Below are 24,355 nucleotides of genomic sequence, written 5' to 3'. Positions count from 1 at the left end.
TTTGCAGCTAAACTCACGGATTTTAATTCAATGTACACGGCACCAAAGAGCTTTCGCGTACGAACAAAACGAGGGGGTGGTCCAGGTTCACGCAAGGAATCTGACGTACATCACACAAAACACGTGGCGCAGAACAACACTTGGACCTTCAACTATTCCTAAAAAAAATAAAAATAAAAAAAAGATTCCCGTTCATATAGTACAGGAGAAGGTGAATTGGGGAGTTGGGTGAGGGGTTATTCTCTACACCAATGGCAGTAAATAGTCAATCTCCAAATGCATCGATTAATTAAATTTATGTTTTGTTTGCCAAGTATACTAACATTCATTATCGGGGTGGGGGAGGAGGCAATAAAAAGTGGTAAAGAAAGCCTTTCGTTCATTTTGATCTCAAACATAAATAACCAAGCTCGTGAGGCTACGGTCATGACCAATATTATACGTTCAGAGCATTTCACAACCAATTTTATATGCTACAGGAAGATTATTCATACAATTTATTATTAATAACGTTATGTTGAGTCGAAGGGCTGGACAGGCTTTTCCGTGAAACGGGGATGAGAAATTGGTCCTAAACGACTACCAAACCACGATAACAAAAAAAAAGAAAGAAAAAAAGTCTAAAAACCACAGAGTGGGCGAACTGCCATAGCCAGCAGCACGAGGCAAAGCTCCACTGCAGACTTCCACAAAACACGCAAAAATAAAAATAAAACGACTTCCTATCCACAACGTTTGGCTTGCAGGGATGCAAGGACAATGAGTGTAGGTGAAAAGTAATGCAAAACCATTTTCTAATCCTAACCCTGACTCTAATTAAAGGGGAAGAGACAATCGGGCCATTTCACACTCAACTGCAGACCTATCAAAGGGAGGAGAGCAGAGTTGCAGAGTCGGGGGGAAGGTAAAAGGGTTGGTTTCTAAATGCACCAAATCTTTCTTGGCAAATAGTCAGCAATCGTAACATTCACAAAAAAAACAACAAAAAAGGATAACTGGAGGGTGCAGCCTGAGACTCCTTAATGCTGGAAATGATTTGAAATATGCAAAATAACAACAGGGCTTGCACCATTCGAACCCTTGACATGGGCAAAAAACAAAAACAAAACAAAACAAGGGATCAAATCAAAAAAACAACAAAACAAAATCCAGGTGGAAAAGACTGATAATAAAGGAAATTAAATTGCAAAAGAAGAGAAGTTAACAGTCACGGGCAAAGACGAGGATGAGGTAATAGTCCATTACCTTTCCCCTCATTAACCCAAAAGTCCGAGTGCTACACCCACGGAGCACCAATGGGGAGTCCTGTAGTGTGCGTCATGTTTGAGGTACTGTTGCTACAGCAACGGCTAGTTTTCCCAGCATGCTTTGCTACTGTCAACCAATCCTGCTGCCTTATAGGCTGTGCATGCAGAGCTTTTCCCTTACAAGCTAAGAATGGGGTGGGGTTGGGGAGTTTGGGAAAAGACACAGAGGAGACAAGCATGAAAGGTGGGGCAGAAGGCTAGTGGAAAGTCAAGTAAAAGGTAAAGAAAGATGGAGGATGTAAGTAAAAAAGTAAGGGTTGATGCTGAATGGGTATAATAAAGGAAACAAAATAAAAATAAAAGAGGAGGAAATATAAGAGAAGGAACGTAAATGAAAGAGGGTAAAAAAAAAATTCCAAGTAGGGGACCCATTAACAACAGGAGCAGAAAATGGACCCCACAGGCACTAGGAAGCCAGAGCATATTCCAGCTCCAGCTCTCCCGAACTAGCCCATGCCCCAGTAGCCGCCCCTTCAGCCGCTGTCGTCGCTGCAACCGGCCCACTTCCTCCGACTCCGACCCCCAAGGAGTCTCCCCCAGGAAGACGAGACGACACAGTAGGAATCCAGGAGGTGCGAGGCGAGGGAGGATAGGGGGCACGGTGGGCGCGTCGTGCCTTGCGAAGTTGGGTGTGCTGGCGGAGACGAAGTTGCAACTGCTGCACCTTGCAGCGTGTCAGGCGATCTTCATGCTGCTTCCGAAGAGCTTCGGCTGCTTCTTGCTGCTTTTGTAGCGATTCGGAGGCTTCATGCTGTTTCTGAAGTGTTTCGGCTGTTTGGGAAAGGGACAAGCACCAAAGAGTGAAACCTCAGCAGAAATATTTGACTGAACCTTATACTATGAATCACAATTGCTCCAAAAGAAGCTTTTTTTTTTTTAACCGAAGAGCAAACTCGAGGCCAATAAAGAAACCACATAAAAAAAATTACCCCCATGTGGGGGTGACGGTCATCTCTATAATACCACAAGTTCTCAATGTTCAGTTCAGGTAACTGCAAAACAGTCCAAACTAACCGTTTAGATTGAAATAGTTCACAGAGATACACTAGGATAATACTACTAATGACATAATTAATAAATATGTATTGTTCATTTAGTACCCGGAATAACAGATCAGAATCACCAGTAAGTGCAATACGTGGTTTTCCGGTCCGTCCACTCTCTGGGGACATTTCACTTCCGCTTGTAGAAAAAAAAACGAAAAAATAGGCTTAGCTCTCGGAGATTATGATAATCCTGTAGATTATTCTTCACTGATTATAATACAACTTTCAGAATGAAAATTGGTCAAGTATTTATAGAAATATTGAGGTTTGAAAAATCATTAGAGCGAGCAAATTCATTAATTATTAATTCCACAGAAGTTTCGTGACACTGCACAAAGTAACATGTCAGGTATGAAAAAACATTTTGTATGCCAGATTCATTAATTATGGAATGTACTCATTGATATATTAATCAGAAAGCCGGAAGCATGTAGCATAATTTATCACTTATCCCCTCATCCGGGATCCGTGGCCTCGCCCCACAGCCTGCAGCCCGATGTCCGCCGGTGATTATGTTAGATATCGGCACGATCGAGAGGAGCCTGCGAATCATCCCTGCTGATGCACTGAATTGATGCAATCGTTCGGCCAGGATATTCGTTGTCAAGATGTTGCGTGATTAAATCACCAATACAGTCACTCGAATTTATACCACCGACATACTTCTTAACAATCACCTTCGCCTCAGAAACCACAGTCAATTTGAACCACGCTGACCACTGCTCAGACGCCATGACCGGACTACTGCGCAGTTCTACTACGCAGTTTGGTTAAAGATGACTCGGCATGTTGGCGCGCGCACACAAAATTATATTTTGAAAATAAATGCCGACGTTTACATTTTGGGTTTTGAAACTTTTGCACCTTCTGCGGAAAATGTATAAATATAAAAGGCTAAAAATGTGTTTTATATTTATATTTTTTGGCCATCTTCCAGATCACGTGACGATCAAACGGGAAGGAAATTCAAAAATCTGTCCGGTTAGATACAAGATAATATTTTTTACTATCATAATCAATAAACAGTTGCCGAATATTTTGTAGAATGGCAGACAAGATAGGTTTTGAAAATGGCGATTTTTATAACTTACGTGACCTTGTCCCTGACCTTGAACCCGGACAAAAGTTATATCATTGTGCAACACTCATCGACCTCTACCCACATACTAAGTTTCATCAAGATCGGAAAGAAAAATTGTTGACGGACGTACAGACGGACATTTGGTCCGGCTTTATTAGGTCATCTCTACCGAGATGACCTAATAAATAAAAAGGGTACATATGTCGGGGATTGTATGTACTCTAACAGCAACCAAACATGTCTACTAGTGTTTGGTTAAAACTCTTGAGTTTCAATTGGAAAGAGGGAAAGGATAAATCTTCCCATTAGTTTATCTGTGCACTGTCAAGAAACTTGTTTTGACATTGTTACAACACAGCTGGCCTTGTCGACCGTTTGAATGACCTTGCTAATCGGGCAGCTGAGCTACCTGGAATCTGTTGGACTACTGCCCAGAACTGTTAAGGCCTAAACAACATGTAGGAGGCTACCTTTTAAAATTCCTTAAGGAATCAAGGGTGTTGTTTCTGCACTTTCTGTGCTCTCTTATCAGCAGTACTGACAGGAGAATGCAATAAATTAATGGATGGTAATAAATCCTCTTTGACACACAGTCATTCAAAGGTCGCAGTAAACTGAATATAAGGCAGTGCCGAAAGACAGCTCACCAGAGGATTAGGCTGGGTGGACTATTGTGTTCAAAGCCTGTTGTCTCCATATGCATATGTCTGATGTGAAATAAACCTTCTCTCCCAAGATCGGTGATGAACAAAGCTTGACCTTAATCGCTGTGGACCTCACCTGGATCTCAACAATTGGCGTAGTCGGCGAGGGGGCAAGCCGGATCGAGGAGGAGCTCGAGAACCCTGGTGAGACAAAGGAGGAAAGAGCCGGCCAGCTTAAGGAAAAGGTAAGAAAGCTGCCTCCTTTCTCACACTGGGGATACTCGTTGCTCTCTGAGATCTGTCCTTGCCCTTTCAAAACGAACCAGGGGAGAAGGAGGTTTATTTGCACATCGGAAAGGGGTACCCGGGAAGGTAAGGGCCCATTGGAAGGTTGAGGGGAACCCCAGGACACTCCTTTGGGAGACCGTGGGGGAGACCCAAGAATACGCCAGGGCCAGGATCCGAACGGGAGATTGAGAGGAGGGAAAGGTGTGAAAACCCCGTTGGGAGGGTGAGGGAGCGGGAAGTGTGCATTGGGAGTGTGAAGAAACACCCCAGGCGGAGAACACTAACCTGGCCCAAGAAAACTCTAGGAAGGATCAGTGAAATAAGGAAATATGGGAAATAAGACGTCAAAATCAATAGGGGATAAAGATGCCCCACCCCGAATACAGCTGCGGGATTAATGTATGAAAAATATGGACCTAAGTCATGCACTCAATTGGCATTGTGGGAAAGGTGGACAAAAGGGGATCCACACCCATTCCCAAAATGGGGTTCTCTAAGATCAGAAATCATAGATAACCTATCAAGCCGGCTAGAACATCGAATGAATGATAAAGTAAAACCTGAGCCAGACATGCGAGCGTATATGTGGGAGGAGGAAGTCCTACAGGTAAATGAGGTGGCTAGAAAATTAGTGGAACAAAAAGTCGAGAAAATGGGAGCACGAAATAATAAAAACAGGTTCGAGTCCTGTAGAAACGAGGGAACAGGTTGGAATCCTGTGCCATAAAGGGGAGGGTTAAAGGCCCGTCCATAAGAGAGAAGGCTAAAGGCGATTGAGTAGAGCGGGACTTTGATCCTGCACATTAAAGAGAGGAAAGAAAGCTATCAGGCGGTATGCAAGAAAGGGGGATTTTGATCCCGTGATAAAAGGAGACAAGACTAAAGCTTTAGGCTGGTGACAAGTTAAGAACATAAGATGGGGAATAACTCTGCAAAGAACATAGAGTTACCCAAAGGAACAACACTTAAAGTTACCGGTGAAAGTGGAAAACACTGGAGAGCGTTTGCAGCGTGGCTAACGGAGTCACAAAGTGAGACAGGACGTAAGCGATTCGATTCAGAGGGAATCTTGAACCAACGGGAAAAGAACACAGAGTTAATGAGCCAGGAGAAGGGCTGTTTGTAGAGTTACCTGTTTGGATGTATTTGTGAATACAATGTGGTGGGGAAGGTTGAGTTTTGTGTTAGACGTAAGTTGAGTGTTCCAACCTGGAACTTGTATGTGTGGAACAACTTGTATGTTTGTGTGGAGATAATGATTGGTCATCATCGTTAATGTGAAGACTTTGGACGAGGTGAATTGCGCACACTAAATCCGGAGGAAGGACGATGATGACTGATTCTGCACGTGTTGTTAATTCAGTGATGGGCAAATGTCATTTTGAGAGTGTGTGTGTGTGTGTGTGTGTGTGTGTGTGTGTGTGTGTGTGTGTGTGTGTGTGTGTGTGTGTGTGTGTGTGTGTGTGTGTGAGTGAACTCGATAGGGAATTGAATAATTAAAACCACTTCAGCAGACAGTTTGGGGATTATGTGTGAGAATTTCCTACAGTACTCGTGCTGTGTGTGGGATGTCAAATGGACCAACGTTCGGGTTTTCTCATGGTCCGATAAACTCTGTATGCTGTTTTGGCTTTGAACACCGTACGTGATAAATGGATGGTCTCCACGGAGCATCATTTTGATTTCAAATTCAAATTCAGTTCTGTTTCCACTTTGTATGTTTCGTAAGGCTGATCGACGTTACGGGTTCGTTTTAACGTCAGTTTCAATTCTGGTTTCATTGTTGGGGTCATTAAGCATGTTTTATACTTGATTTTCGTAAATCTGGGGAAAAAAAAAAAAAACAACTTATTTTATGGGGTTTTGCGAGTCACGTGACGTGCCGTCGGATTTAACAGGCGCGCCGAAAGCACGAAATCGTCCCATCGAAGGACAGCTTATCGTGAGGGTTTACGAGATGGATTAGCACATGTTACAAAGTTTGGAGACGCCCTTCATAGGATTCTGTAAAAATTCCGATTTAAAACGAACGTATTTGAGATGTCGTCAAATATTTGTTACGCGAGTTTGATCGTAAAAACCAACGCGCTGAGAAGACGTATTGCTCATGTGAGTGCGTGATGACGTAATCACGCATGGGCCCAGCGCGCTTTGTCAAACTTGAAAGTGCAATTAACACCCTGCTGTGAATGTGCCTGCTTGTCGGAGAATGTACGAGAATTTCTCGAGGCGGCTGATTTTGAATATGGTGGACAAACTAGATTTTAAAGAGATAGCTTTGTGGTAAAATTAATTAATAAGGACATTAACGTTGACGTTTCAAAGCATCGCTCGATTTTTTGTTTCGGGGCGAGTGCACGCGCTATCGAAACATGGAAGCGACAATGCTTTGAAACAAGGCTGTAATATATATGTTTGTTCCGGTTGTTGTTGTTGTTGTTGATTGGGCTTCGTGACCAGAGAAAAAAAAAAAAAAAAAAAAGACGCGGAAGAGGCGCAGGACCGAGGGATTTAGGATGGATGGAAAGGGGGATTTTAAATGCTTTGAACAAGGAAGGGATTTTATTTAATGTGGGTTTATCTTTTAGCCGCGTCTCGCGTCGCGAATGCCGGCTCTAAGAGAGCTCCGCGTTGTTCTTCTTATTATTCTTCTTCTGGTGAAGACAAAACCTTTAGGACGTGGCTCTTGGACACATTTGTCCTTGTTTACATGTCAGACATCCAAGAACAAGGACGTTTGGTAGGCTACGCAAGAAGCGGACAGAAAAGCATGTCTGTTGTCTTTATATGAGCCTCTATCTGTCAGGATAAATTCATTGGATTTGGGAAGCATAAGTGGAATTAAAGGGATGTAGAGGAATGGTTGCTTAGCAACGACATCAATCTGGAAGGAATGGAATTGGCTTTGCACTGCACTCACTGTCTACTACGATGAAACAGGGCAGGATTATGAATACGTGGCCAAAGCACATAGAGATTACACCGTCAAACGCTCTCTGATGACAACCAACCGATGGATCGGGAAGGAAGGAGCGGCGGTGGAGGTGAAACAAGCCGCCAGAGAGCGCGAACTAATGAAGCACAGAGAAGGACTAACACCGCACATCTCAATGGCAGTTAGTAACAGACAGAGTGCAGGGGAGTTAGGAAGAATGGTGAACAGATTGAGATGCACCCCAGAACCACAAGATGGGGCAACGAACACCAGAATACTTTACAGGCCGTCAGACAAGGAGATGGATGGAAGGTATGCTTGCCTGATCAAAATCTACAGTAGTGTACAGTAAGGTCTCTGGCCTTCACATCCACTCACCATGCACCCAGAGCAACTTCCAGTCCTGCAAGCTCTAGTCATGGTGGGAGCCTCGTACGGAGGTATCATTTAAAAATAATCTTTTGCACAAATACTTGTCATTATGTTGCAGTTGACTGCAGTGTTCAGTGCAGTGGTATGCTGTAAACCTTGTAGTAACGGAGACAGTGACAGAACCTTTGACGACACAATATGCAACTCCTGGTACTGACACTACTCCTTTGTGGGGGGGACCTATCACTAGGCAACACACTCAAGCCAAAGAAACCGTATACACCTCCGTGGCAAAGGGGGACGTCAGAAAATGCAGAAAAGACAGAAGTGGCTTGGCAGAACAAAACGCAAGACAAAACCCAGCGGGGGCACTTTGCACAAATAGGATTCATATGGGGTCAACACGCATCTCTGATTACCCAAGTTCCATGGGCCCCAAAAGAACCCTTTTAGAGTACAGTTGTGAAATCTTGTGAAAATACAGTAACCTCCCGGAGAAGAACACATTTCACTTATAGGTGTTTTCACCTATAAGGCTTGAAGCTCTCACTAGCGATCGAGTGGAACGCAAGGAGGGTTACGCAGGGTGGAGATCTATATTTCATGACTGGGGAGACTGGTTACTGCGCCTGGTAGGGGCAGCAATCCTAATCATCATGGGAATCATTTTTGGAGTATTTCTGATCAAACGTCTCATTTCCATTTGTCTAAAGAAATGCTGTGAAGCCTCACTCCTCACCCAGGCCATCATAATAATTAACAGCGAACTCATGGAGGAAGACCCCAAGGACCTCTGTATGGGGCCACAACCAGACCCGACCCCCACCAGCTGAGGAGCCAACAAGGTGTTCTGGCGGAGGGGCGCCCTGGGGAAGACTCTTCCAGGTATTACTGATTACTCAACGAACTTTCAAGTGAAAAGGTAAGCCAAACATGGACTCACGCATCTCACTACACACGAAGATACAGGAAGTTGTAACAAGAAAGAAAGGAAATCTACAAGTAAAATGCTGATGGAGGTTTATGATAGATGTGGCAGTGTTTTGACTAGCATATGCATAATCGTGGAAAATGGACAATACCAGATAGTGAAGGCATGTATGGAAAATACTTGTATGACCCTTATATGTAAATATGCATCTCATGAGACTTTTGTCTTCTAGCGCAAGTTGAGAAAGGAGCTTACACCATGCCTTGAGCGCTCACAGTGCTGCTCACCCATTAATACATTTGCATATTGTAAATATTATTGTTGTAATTAGTGTCAAGTATAATTGCCTAAATAATAATGTTGCTGTTAATATTGTATAGACTTGTAGTGCCTTTAATATTGTGTGGACTTATATTACTGATGCTTTTCAAGGTAATTGCCCAAAAGGCCATTGGAAAGTGTTTTTTAGGATGGACAACAAAGCCCAGTACCCAGCTAGTACAGACTGAGATGGCCCCGGTGAACACCGCTGGACTGCTGCCATCCTCAAACCTCCCTGCACTTACACCTACCCCCCCTTACCCAATACTATGTACCCCACCCATGTCACCCCAACCCATGAACAATGAAACATATTGGAACCTTGCAGTAGTCGCCGATCCATTACTTTGGCTTCCTCCGAGTGATGAACAATTGCTTCAACTCACATTGGACGAATGTCTTTCGTTGCTTGCACCAATTGAAGGGCTAGGTAGAAATACCATTTGATTTGCCTTGTTGGTAATTGCTGGCAAGTTGTGCCTTCATTATACTCTGGCTTGTAGTTTATCAAATATTATTTTGCTTTGTTCATAAAGAACATTACATTTATATACTTTAACACTGCCTTACTTGTTGTTCATGAAGTCCATTAAGCGGCAATATATATATATATATATATATAATCAAATATTTAATGGAACGTATATTCCTGTATAACTTCATTCTTGTTTAGCCATGAGCAATTCTTGTACGAACAGCTTTTGGGAGTGCTTGGCTTCCTTATATTCTATGTTTAAATGTTGCGATATTTCCCGATTTCCCTTGTTGAAGACTTGGGGTGTTAGTGGACCGGTTGGAAAGTGGGTAGGAACCCCCTTTTGGGCTAGGGGGCGCAGGTGGAACTCCCGATCGTTTTGGACCATCTGGAGCTAAACCTAAGGATGGCCACCCACTGGAGGTTGCTGTCTGCTGACCTGCCGGCCTGCGGATGCTCCTTTTCTTCATTTGTAGTTTCTTTTGCAAATGTTTCAAAGAAACAAGAGGAGGGAAATGTCGGGGATTGTATGTACTCTAACAGCAACCAAACATGTCTACTAGTGTTTGGTTAAAACTCTTGAGTTTCAATTGGAAAGAGGGAAAGGATAAATCTTCCCATTAGTTTATCTGTGCACTGTCAAGAAACTTGTTTTGACATTGTTACAACACAGCTGGCCTTGTCGACCGTTTGAATGACCTTGCTAATCGGGCAGCTGAGCTACCTGGAATCTGTTGGACTACTGCCCAGAACTGTTAAGGCCTAAACAACATGTAGGAGGCTACCTTTTAAAATTCCTTAAGGAATCAAGGGTGTTGTTTCTGCACTTTCTGTGCTCTCTTATCAGCAGTACTGACAGGAGAATGCAATAAATTAATGGATGGTAATAAATCCTCTTTGACACACAGTCATTCAAAGGTCGCAGTAAACTGAATATAAGGCAGTGCCGAAAGACAGCTCACCAGAGGATTAGGCTGGGTGGACTATTGTGTTCAAAGCCTGTTGTCTCCATATGCATATGTCTGATGTGAAATAAACCTTCTCTCCCAAGATCGGTGATGAACAAAGCTTGACCTTAATCGCTGTGGACCTCACCTGGATCTCAACATATATACACATATATACACATATATATATATATATATATACACACATATATATATATATATATACACACATATATATATATATATATATACACACATATATATATATATATATATATATATATATATATATATATATATATATATATATATACACATATATACATAGGAGTACACTATGATGAAATGTAGGGTAGGGAAAGGAGCTCAGCCGCTATAAATCGAAACCATTTCTTCCATTTTCACAGCAGTAAGACCTACCCATCCTGCGCCCCGACTCTGATGGACCATTCCCTGCAGCAAAACTACTCGTTGGCAATTGCGAGGCACTGTAGTGGGCGGGCACAGCCTGGGGCTGATGAATGGTTGGTGGTGGTGGACGAGATAGGGCGGCTGGGAGTGCTTGGCAGTGCTGCGTGGCTGCCAGCAAGTCATTGAGTATGTGCAGAATGGTGGCAACATCACGGCGTGGACGTCCTGCACCGTCCTGGCACGTGGGGTGGAGCATGCCTGAAAAGTAGATTGCAAAACATTGCATTTGCTCATAACACTCGGGAATAATTGATATGTGATACATGGGGGTGGGTGAGAGCCTAAATGGAGAAAATAAAAATTGAAAAAAATAAATAAATAAACCAATGTCACCCGCAGGGTGACCCTTATCTTGCCAAAAGGTGACCACGTGTGACTTCTTTAAGGTCACACTGAGGTGAACAGAGCTGCTATCCACCAGGAGCGACTCCTTGAGGAATATCTGCCTACGAGAGATTCCGATGAAAATCGTTCTACAGAGTAACCATGAAAAAGATGCGTTTGCCTCATAACGTCACCAAATGACGTCATAATGTCTCAAGCTTGACATATCTAGAAAGCACTTATCGAGGTGTTCAATTTGAGGTACTACACGATATGGTTCCTAAAACTTGAAAATATGACCTTGGGGTCAAATATGTTTGACCTTTGGCGCTAACCATGAAGGTCAAGGCCAATCGTCACCAAAAATTAATCAGCTGAGCGCCAGACCATGAACTATATTCCCATGAAGTTTGAAGACGATCCGATCAAAATTACTCAAAAAATAAGGGTTTCGTCGACTCCCCTGATTTGCGACAAAGTGACCTTGACCTTCAAAATTTTATGCGCTGAAAGGGACCTCTATAGGCCTCTGATATGTGAAGTTACAAAAATTTCCAATGATTAAAAAAAACAAAAAAAAAAAAAACATACAAGCTGACTAACATCTTGCAAAAACTTCGTTTTGGCAAGATAAAAAAGATGACATTGAGGATGTACGGAAGAGAATGATATAGTGAGGTGTTGGAGTGGGGAAGAAATACATTTGATCGCAATATGATCAAGGATAAGGGGAGGTATATAATACACAGTACATGTGGCTTATGGCAAAGGAGTGGGTGTGGGTGGGGGGAAAAATTCCTCCATTTCTGCATCGTGTGAATAAATGAATGCATTGTGTGAACAAGGATAATGATAAATTAACATATCGTGGTAACCTGCAAAAAGAGCAATTTTGTTCCACCAAGCAAGCATGGTGGAGTGGGGGGGGGGAGGGGCGAGAAGGGGGAAGGGGTAGAGGGGGGAGGTGCGAGAAGGGGGGAGGGGGTAGAAGGGTGAGGGAGTAGTCACTCTCAGATAAAAGCTCAGATTAAATAAAGTAGATTTTAATATTTCTATTGGTTGTCAGCATGCGGCCCAAGTGCAGGCATGTCCCTTGCCTGGTACTCCTGCCGTCAGGACCAGCACACACCAAATCTTCTTCTCCCTCTCCTTACTTTTCCCACAAAATTGTTACTCCTCCTTCTATGCCTTGCTTTGTTTGCGCAAGCCATCCAATTTTTTGTCGCACATGTGCATCGTGCATCACCTTTTTTATTTTTGTTTTTAACTTCTCCAGCTGTGCACCTCCATACATTATCTTCTCCACACTGGAGTTGCTGCACCCCCTTTCCGAGATTCGTTTGTATTTCCACTACTTGACCCAATTGGCCATTAGAGTTCACATCATTAAGCCTTCGGGGCTTTGCAAACCGCCACCAAAAGGTGAGACAAACCACTTTATTTTGTATGCATGATCAAGGCTCGTTGAAGAGCTGGAGTAGAATGGAAGGGAACACCAGAGTTGGTGTCAAAGCCACCCAATGCTCGCCTGTTTATACATTTATCGTTTTTAAAAGACGAGTAATAATTAATATTTTTTATAAAGCATTGCAGTGAAGTATAATTATAAAGCAATATATGTATTTGTATATTGTAATCAGTAACAAGAGTGCAAGTGAGCACAATATATGCCCTAACAAGAAGGTATATACAGAATTGTGCTACTACATGGAAAACAGCATCCTGGTTGCCATGGCAACCACTTTAGATGACGAACGTACGTCATGACACACCGTCTCCACAGTCTGTACCTATGTACCAAATATGAAACGTGAAAGTTGAAAACTTTGGGAGTTAGAGTGCGGACAGGAACTGTTGGAAAACAGCATCCCGGTTGCCATGGCAACCACTTTAGATGACGAACGTATGTCGTGACACAACGGCTCCACAGTCTGTACCTATGTACCAAATATGAAACGTAAAAGTTGAAAACTTTGGGAGTTAGAGTGTAGACAGGAACGGACGGACAGACAGACGGATGGACGACCGGTATCACATTATACACCCCGATATATATATATATATATATATATATATATATATATATATATATATATATATATATATATATATATACACACATATGGCGTATAAAAAATAGTGTGGTAGATAAAAACATTAGAAAGGAAACTCGAGGGGGAGCACTCGGGAGAGTGCAAAACCTCCGCCGCCAATACTGCTGGGTCACTCAAGTGAACCTTATATCTTATTCATTAAATATGATGTCAACAGTGCTGACAGTTATAGTTCTTTTCTCCAACATTTTTTTTTTGGGGGGGGAGGGGTTGGAAATCACTTAAAACATGTAGAAATGCAAAAAAAAAGAAATCGAAATTTTGAAAAAAAAAGTTGCAAAACTTTTTTCTCTAAATTTGTTTTTTTTGGGGGGGTTGGAAATCACTTAAAACATGTAGAAATGCAAAAAAAAAATTTCTCTAACAATATTTTTTTTTGGGGGGGGGGGTTGGAAATCACTTAAAACGTAGAAATGCAAAAAAAAAAACTTTTTTTCTCTAACAATTTTTTGGAGGGGGGGGGAACAAGTCCAAAATCTAATGGCATGATCCTTGGACCATACCTAACCCCCCCACCAAATTTCGTTGAAATCCGTCGAGTTTTTCCGTAATACAAAAAATTTAACATTTTCACGCTCACGCCGGGGGTATCGCAATAGCTCTCTGTTCTTCAACCAGGTGAGCTAAAAATGGAAATGGGGAAAGAACAGCAGAGTAGACGTGAGAATGAAAGTGAGATCAAAGGGAGGTGAGAAGGACACATGGGGGTGAACAAGCTGCCTACGAATTTAATGAAACAGCAAGAAGAGGAAGGGGAAGGTGGGGATGGAACAGAGACGGAACAAAACCAATCGACAACTAATAAACGAAAAGATATGAACGAGGGCGGGGATTCACAACCTGGAAAAAGTGCTTGGGAATGGGGTCATTGGGAAGAGGATATGAGGAGTATGGATGAGGGATGACTTGAAATAGTGGTGAACAACTGTCTTGAAGCCCTGGCGGATAGAATGGGACTGAACGGAATGGCGAAATTGGTTCCACAGGTGAGACGAAAGAGGAACATATGAGTGGAGGTGAGCAGTGATCCTGGATTTTGGGAGTTTAACAAGAAGAGGGTTACTGACAGACTGCATCTGCCCTGCAGAAACGTGGGAGGGACAGAGCCCAGAGAGGGCAGAGGGAGCAATATCAAAACGGAGGTGGTGGAATGCAGAGGCCAACCTGTCTGTGATACAAAAATAACAGCCGAGACATTCAGCTTCATCACAGGAGATCCCACTGATCAAGAAAGGTAAGGTGCGAGGCAGGAGAATCAGCCCAAAAGGGAGAGAAATAGTCCAAGCTGCGAATGAAGGCCTTGTAGGTTGTCAAAAGTTCAGATTGAACAAAGAAAGACTTTGTCGGAGAAAATATTCCCAGTTGGCAGCTGGCTTTGGAGGCCATCTTGGAAATATGGTCCGCCCAAGAAAGGATCATGGCTGATGGCAAGACTGAATGGAAGTTTGTCTCAAAAGTCGTGGAGGGAAATTCCAAGCATCCCGAATGAAGAAAAAAAAAAAAAGATAAATTAAAAACAGCAAGTCTTTCATGGCACTCAACAATGCTATGCACACAATTCTGTGCCATGCAAAGTAAAAAATAGGAAGAAAAAAAAAACAAAAAAAAAAAGGGTGAAAAAACACAAGTTGCTTTTAAGAATGTCATTTCATGGTCTCACACTCACATCTCAAAATGACTGTTCTTTATCACATCACCACCTGACTCCAAAAAGTCAGATTTGAGCAAGCAGACACCAGCAGATGTCACACTTGTTAAAACTCCGTACCTGAAAATGTTCCAGAGAAGACACCTGGCGCGTGGCTCACAAAGCTTTCGATAACAGCACCAGGTCGACGAGTTCGAGCTCCACAGCCCGATCCTACACCCTGCTACAAAGGGGTTACAGGTAAGAGAAAAACGAAAATATTTCACAATCTAGTATCTGAGCAGAGACGCTTCATTCCTCATTTATCGTCATCTTACAGTGCACAAATTGAAGTTTCAAATGGGAAGCAAAAAAAAAATAAAATAATTTATAAGCACAAAAGTGCATTAGAATGCAGCAAACCTTTGTCCAACTTGGGTATTCATAACGCTGATTTGTTTATACGCGTGGGAATAAGTGCGGCGCTTATTTTCCGAACGCGCGTAGAACTGAAGTTGCGTGGATTTAAATGTGGCGATGTGAGCCATGATCGAGTGAGCTCGAGCCCAGGAGATTTATTCAACGGAACGTTATTCCGCAGTCTGCTGTACCCTTTAAATACAGTGTGGCACCGAAACGTCAAGCCTCTCCAAGTGGTAGTGCAGTGAATAAATCATGCAAGGTGATGAGATTAGCAGAGAAAAATTGAGATTTTAAACAAGTTGTGTGGTGGGATGAGTGCAACGTCGGTCAGCCATGAATAGCAGGTGAACGAGTCCAACATACGCACCATTTGTTCGGTGAGGATAAGATCCACGCTTGTGTGAAAGTTCTGAAGATAAATCGTCTCATTGAAAAGATTGAGAGGTTATTGAGTGTGTGGATCAACGATCAAGTGAACAAGGGCTCGGTGGTTGGCGGTGTGGTAACACGAGAGAAAGCGTGTAACCTACACAAACATGTGATTGCCAGTAGGAGGAGGAGGAGGAACTGCAAGTTTAGATCGCCCGTGATCCCCCAGCCTCAATCAATTAACCCCTCACCCTACAAATTTATATATCAGGTACAAATTGTTCCTCTGAGGTTTTTAATGAAAAAATAAAAGTACCGGTACGTTCCATCGCCACGTTTTCCGATCCCCATTTACCCCAACAGGTCTTAAGCTTTCGCAACACAGTTTTCCCAAATGCGCCGTTTTCCAGGAACCTAACCCCCACATTGGATGAGGGTTTACAGGTTATGAGGAAGAATGCGACATACTTGTGCCACCCCTCCGAGGCATGGCTTCTGGGAGGTAGGCCAGGATGGTGCCTGTGAACCAGCACGTTGTGGGCTCTTTCCAGACCCGCGCTGTTGGCAGGCCGTATGGCCACAGGCCGTAAGAGCTGCAGAGCTAGGAACAGATAGGCCAGTGCTTGAGGCAGACGAACGATGGGGGAGCTGGGGGTTAGAGTGGCGACGACGAAGGCCCGTATGGGGTTGTGGGGACAGTTGGAGTTGAACGAACATCATATGATCACCGACACGAAGTGCAAGGGTAAGGGGGGAGCGCCCAGACAAGAAGTCGTTCACCTGAAAAAGGGCAGAGAATGCAGCAAATGAACATGATGCATCTGTCAAATCAATCCAACCTCATACCACTGTTCACACCAACTATGTGCTCTGACACTTGAGCATTACAATGCTCTTACTCTGGTCTTCATGACATTAAACAGTTACACACCTACAATTATACATTTTCCTGATCTGTTTTTATGTTATATCAGACTGAGAAGCATTTTCATACCAGCACAAAACAACGCTTTAGCTTGTAGTATACCATAACGGAGTCAGGTCTCCCTAACGGGTGACCCAAATCTGCTTGAGTTAAACTCCCAGGATGCCGAGCGGAGGTGTTATTACTCACACATACTGTAAGTTAATAATGAAATCATCGGGGTGAGGACCGAAGCTCGGCGCACGTTCAGTTCAATAGCAATTTACCCACGTGGGAGAGCAAATCCACAACAAAAAGCCAGTGATGACATAAAAAAACGAGAACGGCACTTGGTAGAGCACATACCTCCGCCATGTAATGCCTGATCCATGAGAACATATCGGGTCCAATACATTTTTGAGATATTGTGCTATCTAATCGCTTTTGGCCCTATCTCTCAAGAGTGAAGAATCACTTTAAAAATTCAAGTAGTCGGATCCGGATCTTCACCAAAATCTAATCAGTTTGTCGTTGTCACACACCGAACCTGTCCACAAAATTTCATCCGGATCTGTCCACAGCTTTTTTGAGATATCCTGCACATAAAAACAAACAAACAGACAGAGAGGGGTGAAAACATAACCTTCACCTTCGGTAGCGGTGGTAAAAATTATGGATTTAATCAATAACCGCAAGGATGAGGACACAGAAATAATAATTAAATTTAAATTAAACAGACTTCAAAACAGCTGTTCACCTCACCACCACCTCGATCCACCCCATCACCACCCCATCCAAATCCTCGATCTTTTCTACCCCCGATAATCCACCCAAACCCACCTCCTTCAAATTCCCTGCTTTCCTTCCTGAAAGTCCCTGTAAAGTTCATCTTGGAGCCCCCATGTTCCCCGCCCCATCCCTCTCCCTTCCACAGATCTCCTAATATCTCTGTTCCACAGTTTTGTCCTTCCGACTCCCGCCCCTCTTGTCTCATGCCCCCCTTGCTGTGCGTTGTGTGTTACCTCTCACATGAGCCTCGACAAGGTATACAAAAAAAAATGCACATCTAAAAACCGAGGGGACAGTGACTGCACACACTAAGGACCATTTAGTTAATACATCATGAAAGATCCGTGTCCAGATTTGACAATGTTTTCATTAATCAAGTGATTCGTCACCAGTGAAAGATAGGGCCAAAAACTAGAGCATGATATTTCAAGCACATTGCTGACAGGTGATGACAAAACTTGGTGGACAAGTTGGGTAGGTGACAAGAACAAGCAGATTCGATTTTGGTACAAGTCCGGATGCAGATCCGGTCTACAAGTGGGATACAAAATGTAAACTGTTCAGCCTCGTGGAAGTTGCGCTCTTCCGAGTGCCGTTCTTGTTGGCTCACCTGAACTTTAGTCAGGTGAGCATATGCAATCGAGAAGTGTTTGTAGGTGAGCGAGTCGGTGAGTCAGTAAACACTTCAGTCATTATTGCTTGAAGTAAACACTATTTTGATGAAACTTGGCCACAAGATTCATATCTGATGCCTAACGAAGATGTATTGACCGCATCAAAATCTGCACTCATTAAGGGGGTCTACGGTGGTGTGTGTGTGTGGAGGGAGTTGTTTGACCCCCCCCCCCCAAAATAGTTATTTGCTCTTGACTCCAAAACTACACACACAATTTTGATGAAACTTGACCACAACCTTCATCACCTGTGATAAACCAAAGTTTATTCACGGCATTTAGAAAAATAAAAAAAGAACTTTTACGGGTCGAAGGGGACTGTTGCTCCTGATCCAGGTGAGCTTCAGGACAGGTGGTCCTATTTTTGTTATAGCTATAATAATAATAATAATAATAATAATAATAATAATCATCATCATCGCTCTATAGCCTGGTGTTGGCTTAATGGTTAGGGTGGTGTGCTTGGGATCCTAGGGTGCCGAGTTCAAATCCCACTCGGCTGTTGAATTAATACCAGGTGGGGTTGACGCTGCCTGTCATTCCTCCGAGGTTTGCAAAATGAGTGCCACCTTGCTGGTATCCTGTGTCGGAGTGGTGATCTGTCCAGGATTGTGCCCAACAGCCAAGGAGACTGCTTAGGCACCACCAACGCTCTGCACAGAGTATGGTCCCAAAGGATGGAATGGATGGATGGATGGATGAATGGATGAATCATCGCTCTGTGTGAATGAGGTTCAAGTTGACTTGAAGTTAGACATCAACCAATGACTTGCATGTTGCAAAGGACCGTGAGAGCCTTACAACTATGACGCTTGTATCTGTTGTGTGTTGAGAAGCCATTATAAAAATCGTGATATTGCTCAAACGTTCGTGTGCATCTCAGAGCAAGCACTCCTAGTCGTTAGCCCATTCCCTGTCCCACCCCCGACCCCCCACAAAGCTGGGAGACGGAGTTTTACAATCAAGTGCGTGCGTCTGCATCTGCGTGTCCAGGCCATTTTCACCATTTCTTGGCAGAAAAAACAATCAAAAGTGTTCAGGGCTTCTTTGGTAACTGCAGTGCAATAATGATAATGATACATAATGACAGTGATAACCGTACGTAACGCTAATGACAGTGCATCAAGCACGAGACGGCTGCTTCAAAAAATTGAAATAACCTGGTTCCGTGTTTCTTTAGTTATTTAAATATTATTTACCATTGAGCACCAGTGTCTGTTCAAGCCATAACGTTTTTGTTAGTTTGTTTTTTAAACTACCTGAGCTTCCGTCATCAAATCTTCAACAAACCTTCATTATGAGAATATGGCGAACACAAACGAATAAAATATACAAATATATACATTTTTAGCTGTTGTTTTCATCAAGTTTAGTTTGAGTACCAAGCAGATGTGGACAGGCTTTGCATTTTGGGGATGCTTCCTGGTTTTGTTTGCATAACATTATACACATTGCAGCAAAGTTCAAAAGGATGGATGTCATGCCACCCCCCCCACCCCCCACTCCTTCTACCAGTCCTTGTCTGATATATAAACGTCTACGGATTACAACTCATTAAAATCAGCATTCCCCACCTCACCACCAACCTCGTGCTGTAATTTCAGAACATTTCGAGAACTGCATATTCAACACATCGAAAAGGTAACAGTACAGCACATCAAAAAAAAAAAAAGCACAAGAATCAAAATCAAGTCTTCACGTTACGCCAAGTCAGTAGCGCTTGCCAGTTATTTACCCGATGCTGGTAATAAGCAGCATGGCACACGAGCCAGGTGCACTCAGGCCATGGCACACGAGCCAGGTGCACTCAGGCCATGGGACACGCCGAGCACTCGGCCACAATGGACATTAATTGGCTGGAGCATTTGGGGCGAGTACGTCTTTGCCAGTCGTGGAAATACATCTGCCAAGGCACTCGACACCTGCCGTTTTATCCCGCCCCCTCTCCCCACGCCCCACTGGCTTTGGACAGCTCGATTCCACGGGGGCACTGGCAGCCTTTGTCCGAGATTACCTCCATGTTGCGGAGCAACTGAAGAAGTGGCATTCGCCTGTGAAATGTCCTGCTACAAAAGGTGATGGATGCATCATCGCAGTGCACGTCAAACACACGAGGAATTTTGTCCAAAACCAAAGGAACAGAATCCAACGTTTGGATAATTGGCATCGTTAATGGATGGCACACAATGCAAACATGTGGCAAAATACCATCAATCGAAAGCAGTACAATTTTAAAATTTTCATCAAAATAAAACCTCGTACGTTTAACTCTCACTCGCACCAACAAATGTAAAACTGAATATCAATACGACGAGACTGGGCACGTCATACACTCCTACAGTAGCATCCATCAGCCACACGTCCTCAATGGCTGATATGTACCGTTTCATCAATGTTGTCAGAGAGCGATTGGTACACAACAGCTTTTATTGGAGCCCTACCACCGACAACCATAATACTACTCGCCTAACGGTATTTTAGAAACATTCAGGTCGTTTGACAATCACCGATTTAGAACATCCCGATGCATTGACGTTCATATTTTCCACAGAAAAGATCCATCACACACTCGTCAGGCGATCACATGTAGACAGACAGCAGACTACACATGACTTGACATCGGACAAAGACTGCCATTGATCTTGGGGGACTCAACTTCCTCAAACACAATGGGGTTCCAGTGCTTTTTCTTGCGATTCGTCAAAGCACAATATACTCATGTATTTCCGCAGTATAATAGTCAGGGAATCCAAGAACATCAAATCACCTTCCTGTTGCTCTTCCACAAGCCCCAATATCTGGATATAAAATGATTCAAGGTTTCGGGCTGGCAGGATGGCTGAGACCTCAGAGGCATGCACACTCGCCTCGAAGCTGTCTAGTCTGGGTTCGAATCCTGACCCAGCTATAAACTGTCATCCCAGTGTTTCACAAGCAGGGCAATTCATTAATGTGTGTGCCATCCCTCGGATGGACATTAAGCTGGGTGCCCAGTCTGCTGGCATTAGTTGGTGGATGTTAAACAACCCAATGTATCCTTGGTGAAGAGTAGGCGAGCTATCGCCGGCACCATAAACAAATTCCAAATTCCTGCCACAATTAGTTGAACGTTAGGCCTGGCGAGCAGGTGCATGAAGGACGGGTGCCAAATTCCCCCCCCCCCAAGCAACCCCACAAGAACGTTGTAATAATTGTGGCCGTTAAAAAGGACAAAAAAGAAGAAAATATTACAAAATTTATAGTCGTGGTGACAATGCAAAAGCAAGCAAATGTAATCACACTTTGAGTACTTTATACGACAGTTATCAAATGGGATACTCCAAAAAACTTTATTTTTGAACACAAGAAATTTGTAATCGTCTTGCACTGCAATGGCGGTAATGCATCCACAGCCCTCCAATGCGTACCACTTTTACACAATACTCCACTATGTGATGCATATCATCCTTCACAAAATTCCCTTGCTACAATTTCAACAGGCCATATAAGCAAAGCAGTTTCAAAATTTGCTGCCAATTTTGAACACAAGCTTTTAACGTGGACCAAAATAACAACTCAGAAATCCATCCACCGGGACCATACTCTGTGCAGAGCGTTGCTGCTGCCTAAGCAGTCTCCTTGGCTATTGGGCACAATCCTGGACGGGTCACCACTCCGACACAGGATACCAGCATGCTGGCACTCAATTTGCCGACCTCGGAAAGATGACAGGCAGAATCAACCCCACCGAGTATTAATTCAACAGCCGAGTGGGATTTGAACAACTCAGAAATACCTTTTCATTTATTTTTATTCTGCAGCATTTCAAGAGACATTAACAGGACAATAATTCATTTCCCCAAGAATTTATAAAGTGCAAATTTACCAGCACAAGAAAACAAAACAAAAAACCAGATTCAGCTTACATTTCAGGGCATTACCTTTGAGCAAAAGTAAAATGGGGAGGGGGGGAGGAGGTGGGGGCAGAGGAGGGTTAGACATCAAGGGTCAGGAGGCAGAACTGGCAACAGAGGGGTGAAATCAACTTTGTCACTGTGAGAAACAAGATGTGAAGCTGACGTTTCCAGCATGACCCTGAGTCATGACCTTTACGTAACAGTAAAGTGCAGGTCCAAGGAAAATTATAAAGGAAGGAAGAGATGACAAAGAAATGCCAGAAGTCAAGGGGAGGGACGAGATGTCAAGGGTTATGAGGCAGGACGAGGATGTGAGTTTACCGATACTCCCTCAATTTCTGTCTGGGGGGGGGGGAATAAAATAAAAAATAAAAAAAGGTTTTTTTTTTTTTAAAAAAACGTTGTGTTCTCCGTCCACACAGTCAATCACGGGTCTTTACCAACACTAGTATTTGTTACATTGAAATGAGTCGGATTATGTTGTTGGGGGGGGGGGGGACCTCACAAACCTTTACAACAATGGGCTAGCTTGTTTGATGTTCCAATCTGAGCACGTCTTGTGATGTTGGCTGTGATTCTGGGCTCAAATCACATACTTCATCTGTCCGATCAGTCTAACTAATGTCCTTGTAATTCTCATTAAAGCACAGTCATGCTTCCCGATGACCTCCCATATGCGATATATTTACAAACTGTACCACAAGCTTTTGATCTCTGTCATAATAAAAAGGTCCAATTTTGAACAAACTCTCAATATAAAGAGTGCAAGCACACAGCAACTTGCTCCACAACCAAATATTACCCATACAACAGCTCTTTGCGAACTATAGTTTTGTAAATAAAACTTTAATTCATGAATCACATCTTGTTTGATAAACAGTTGTCTCTACACTGTTATTCTTATTTTTTATTATGGAAATCACCCCAAACAAGGCATAAAGCCACTCCAGGTAAGGGACTAAAATCATGGTTTTCGTGTTATGGTTTTCGGACGCCCCAGGTAGACATATGCCAACATATAAGGGTTCCCCAGTGTAGTTATTTCTGTAGTATTTTGTCGAGATAAATTACCTCTCCCCTCATATCAGTGGAAAGGAGAAATGCATTGTGTTTGTGTAGAATATTCGAACCCCTTTGTGATTCTCCTCCATCCAAATTCTCACTTCCGAACTCTCTCCCTATCTGCAGCACATCCATGCACACTTTGCAATACTCAACCTTACACTCAACATTACTAAACCAACATGACAAAACCACCCAACGAAGAACATCATAAGGTAGTGTGGACCCACGTAGCGATTGCAAATCAAATCAAAGAACATCATAGCGCAGCGGTACTCCGCCTTGGCCGCCGGCACCATTGCAGGAACTGGGTTCATCCAATGAGTGCAAGACAAGGAGCAGTAAGGAGGCAGCAATGCACAAAGCTAAAGCTGCTTCAGTCCCAAAACCAAGCCTCTCCCAGGGACCATACATGCCAGCAAATTCAAGGGCTGAGAGCTTGGCACATCTGGAGAGTTGGTGAGAAAAGACAACCTGTGAAGGCGATTGGAGCTGGTGAACATGGTGCAGTGGAGGGTTGCCCAGTGGAGGGTTGCCCAGCGGACCAAGCAGCGGTGTTTTCCTGGACGTGCCGGCCAAAGGCATGGATTTACACTTATCGCTAGCTTTCCCTACATCAAATTTGGTCACTTTGAATGCACAAGAGCTCTCAACAATAAAACCTCTCAACCCTTTTAGGGCTGGGTTACTGACACACATCTCTCGCTTTCCTAAAAAAAAAAACATGACAGGCATTCAACTGCACCTCTCCCTAGACTGCGCACTACATCCTCTACCCTACTTTTCTTTCTCGCATTGGGACAAATGTGAGCCTACAATCCTGCGTCAGGAGAGCGAGAGGCCGACCCTATGCCTCAACCTAACCTCTTTCTCTGTCTATCACTCCTTCTTATCTCGTTTCTCCCAGAATGATTGAGCGGTCTGTGTGTGTATGAATTGTGGCAAGTTGACCAAGTGGGTTTACGTACTCGGGGTGAGAGCTTTCTTTTGTGTCCCTGTTTGCCTTATAAATTCATACCTTTGCTAATCCTTAATGAACTGCTTTCCAAACTGCCCAGTCATCTGTTTCCATTGGTTAGACCACAGTGTGTAATAGTGACAGAGAGTTCCACCCCGTTGTTTCGTTATGGTTAGACAATAGCTAACGGTCCACTTACGGTATTGCTAGGCCGTTTTGATTGACAACAGTGGAGCGTTGGGAAGCACAGTCCTCATCTGGGGTGATTAATTTGTGAGGAAGGTAAAGCAGGATTTGGATGCTGGACCATTCCAAAATTAAGCATCTCAGAGTCTGTAATTGATCTGCAATGCCCCAATGTAGTTGATCCCCCCCCCACCCCCACAAAGACGTATTA

General features: G+C 43.4%; 1 protein-coding gene across 2 annotated transcripts in view; it reads right to left on the bottom strand.

Moving 5' to 3' along the window:
• MIDN (midnolin) overlaps positions 1-24,355 on the bottom strand; it is a 51,692-nt gene continuing 27,337 nt past the window's right edge. The window contains exons 4-7 of one of the 2 annotated variants that reach the window (XM_085845619.1): positions 16,144-16,455; positions 15,025-15,124; positions 10,768-11,016; positions 1-2,078 (exon numbers count right to left, since the gene is read on the bottom strand). In XM_085845619.1, coding sequence (XP_085701745.1) covers positions 1,714-2,078; positions 10,768-11,016; positions 15,025-15,124; positions 16,144-16,455 — 1,026 coding nt within the window. In that variant the 3' untranslated portion in view covers positions 1-1,713. Of the gene's footprint in view, positions 2,079-10,767; positions 11,017-15,024; positions 15,128-16,143; positions 16,456-24,355 lie in introns of both variants that reach the window. The other variant, XM_085845618.1, reaches the window with a different exon arrangement.

Source organism: Eptatretus burgeri, chromosome 11, assembly GCF_056783735.1.
Source record: "Eptatretus burgeri isolate ZD-2024b chromosome 11, Ebu_testis_v1, whole genome shotgun sequence".
Classification (NCBI taxonomy): Eukaryota; Metazoa; Chordata; class Myxini; order Myxiniformes; family Myxinidae; genus Eptatretus; species Eptatretus burgeri.
This window is presented reverse-complemented; position numbering and strand designations above follow the sequence as displayed.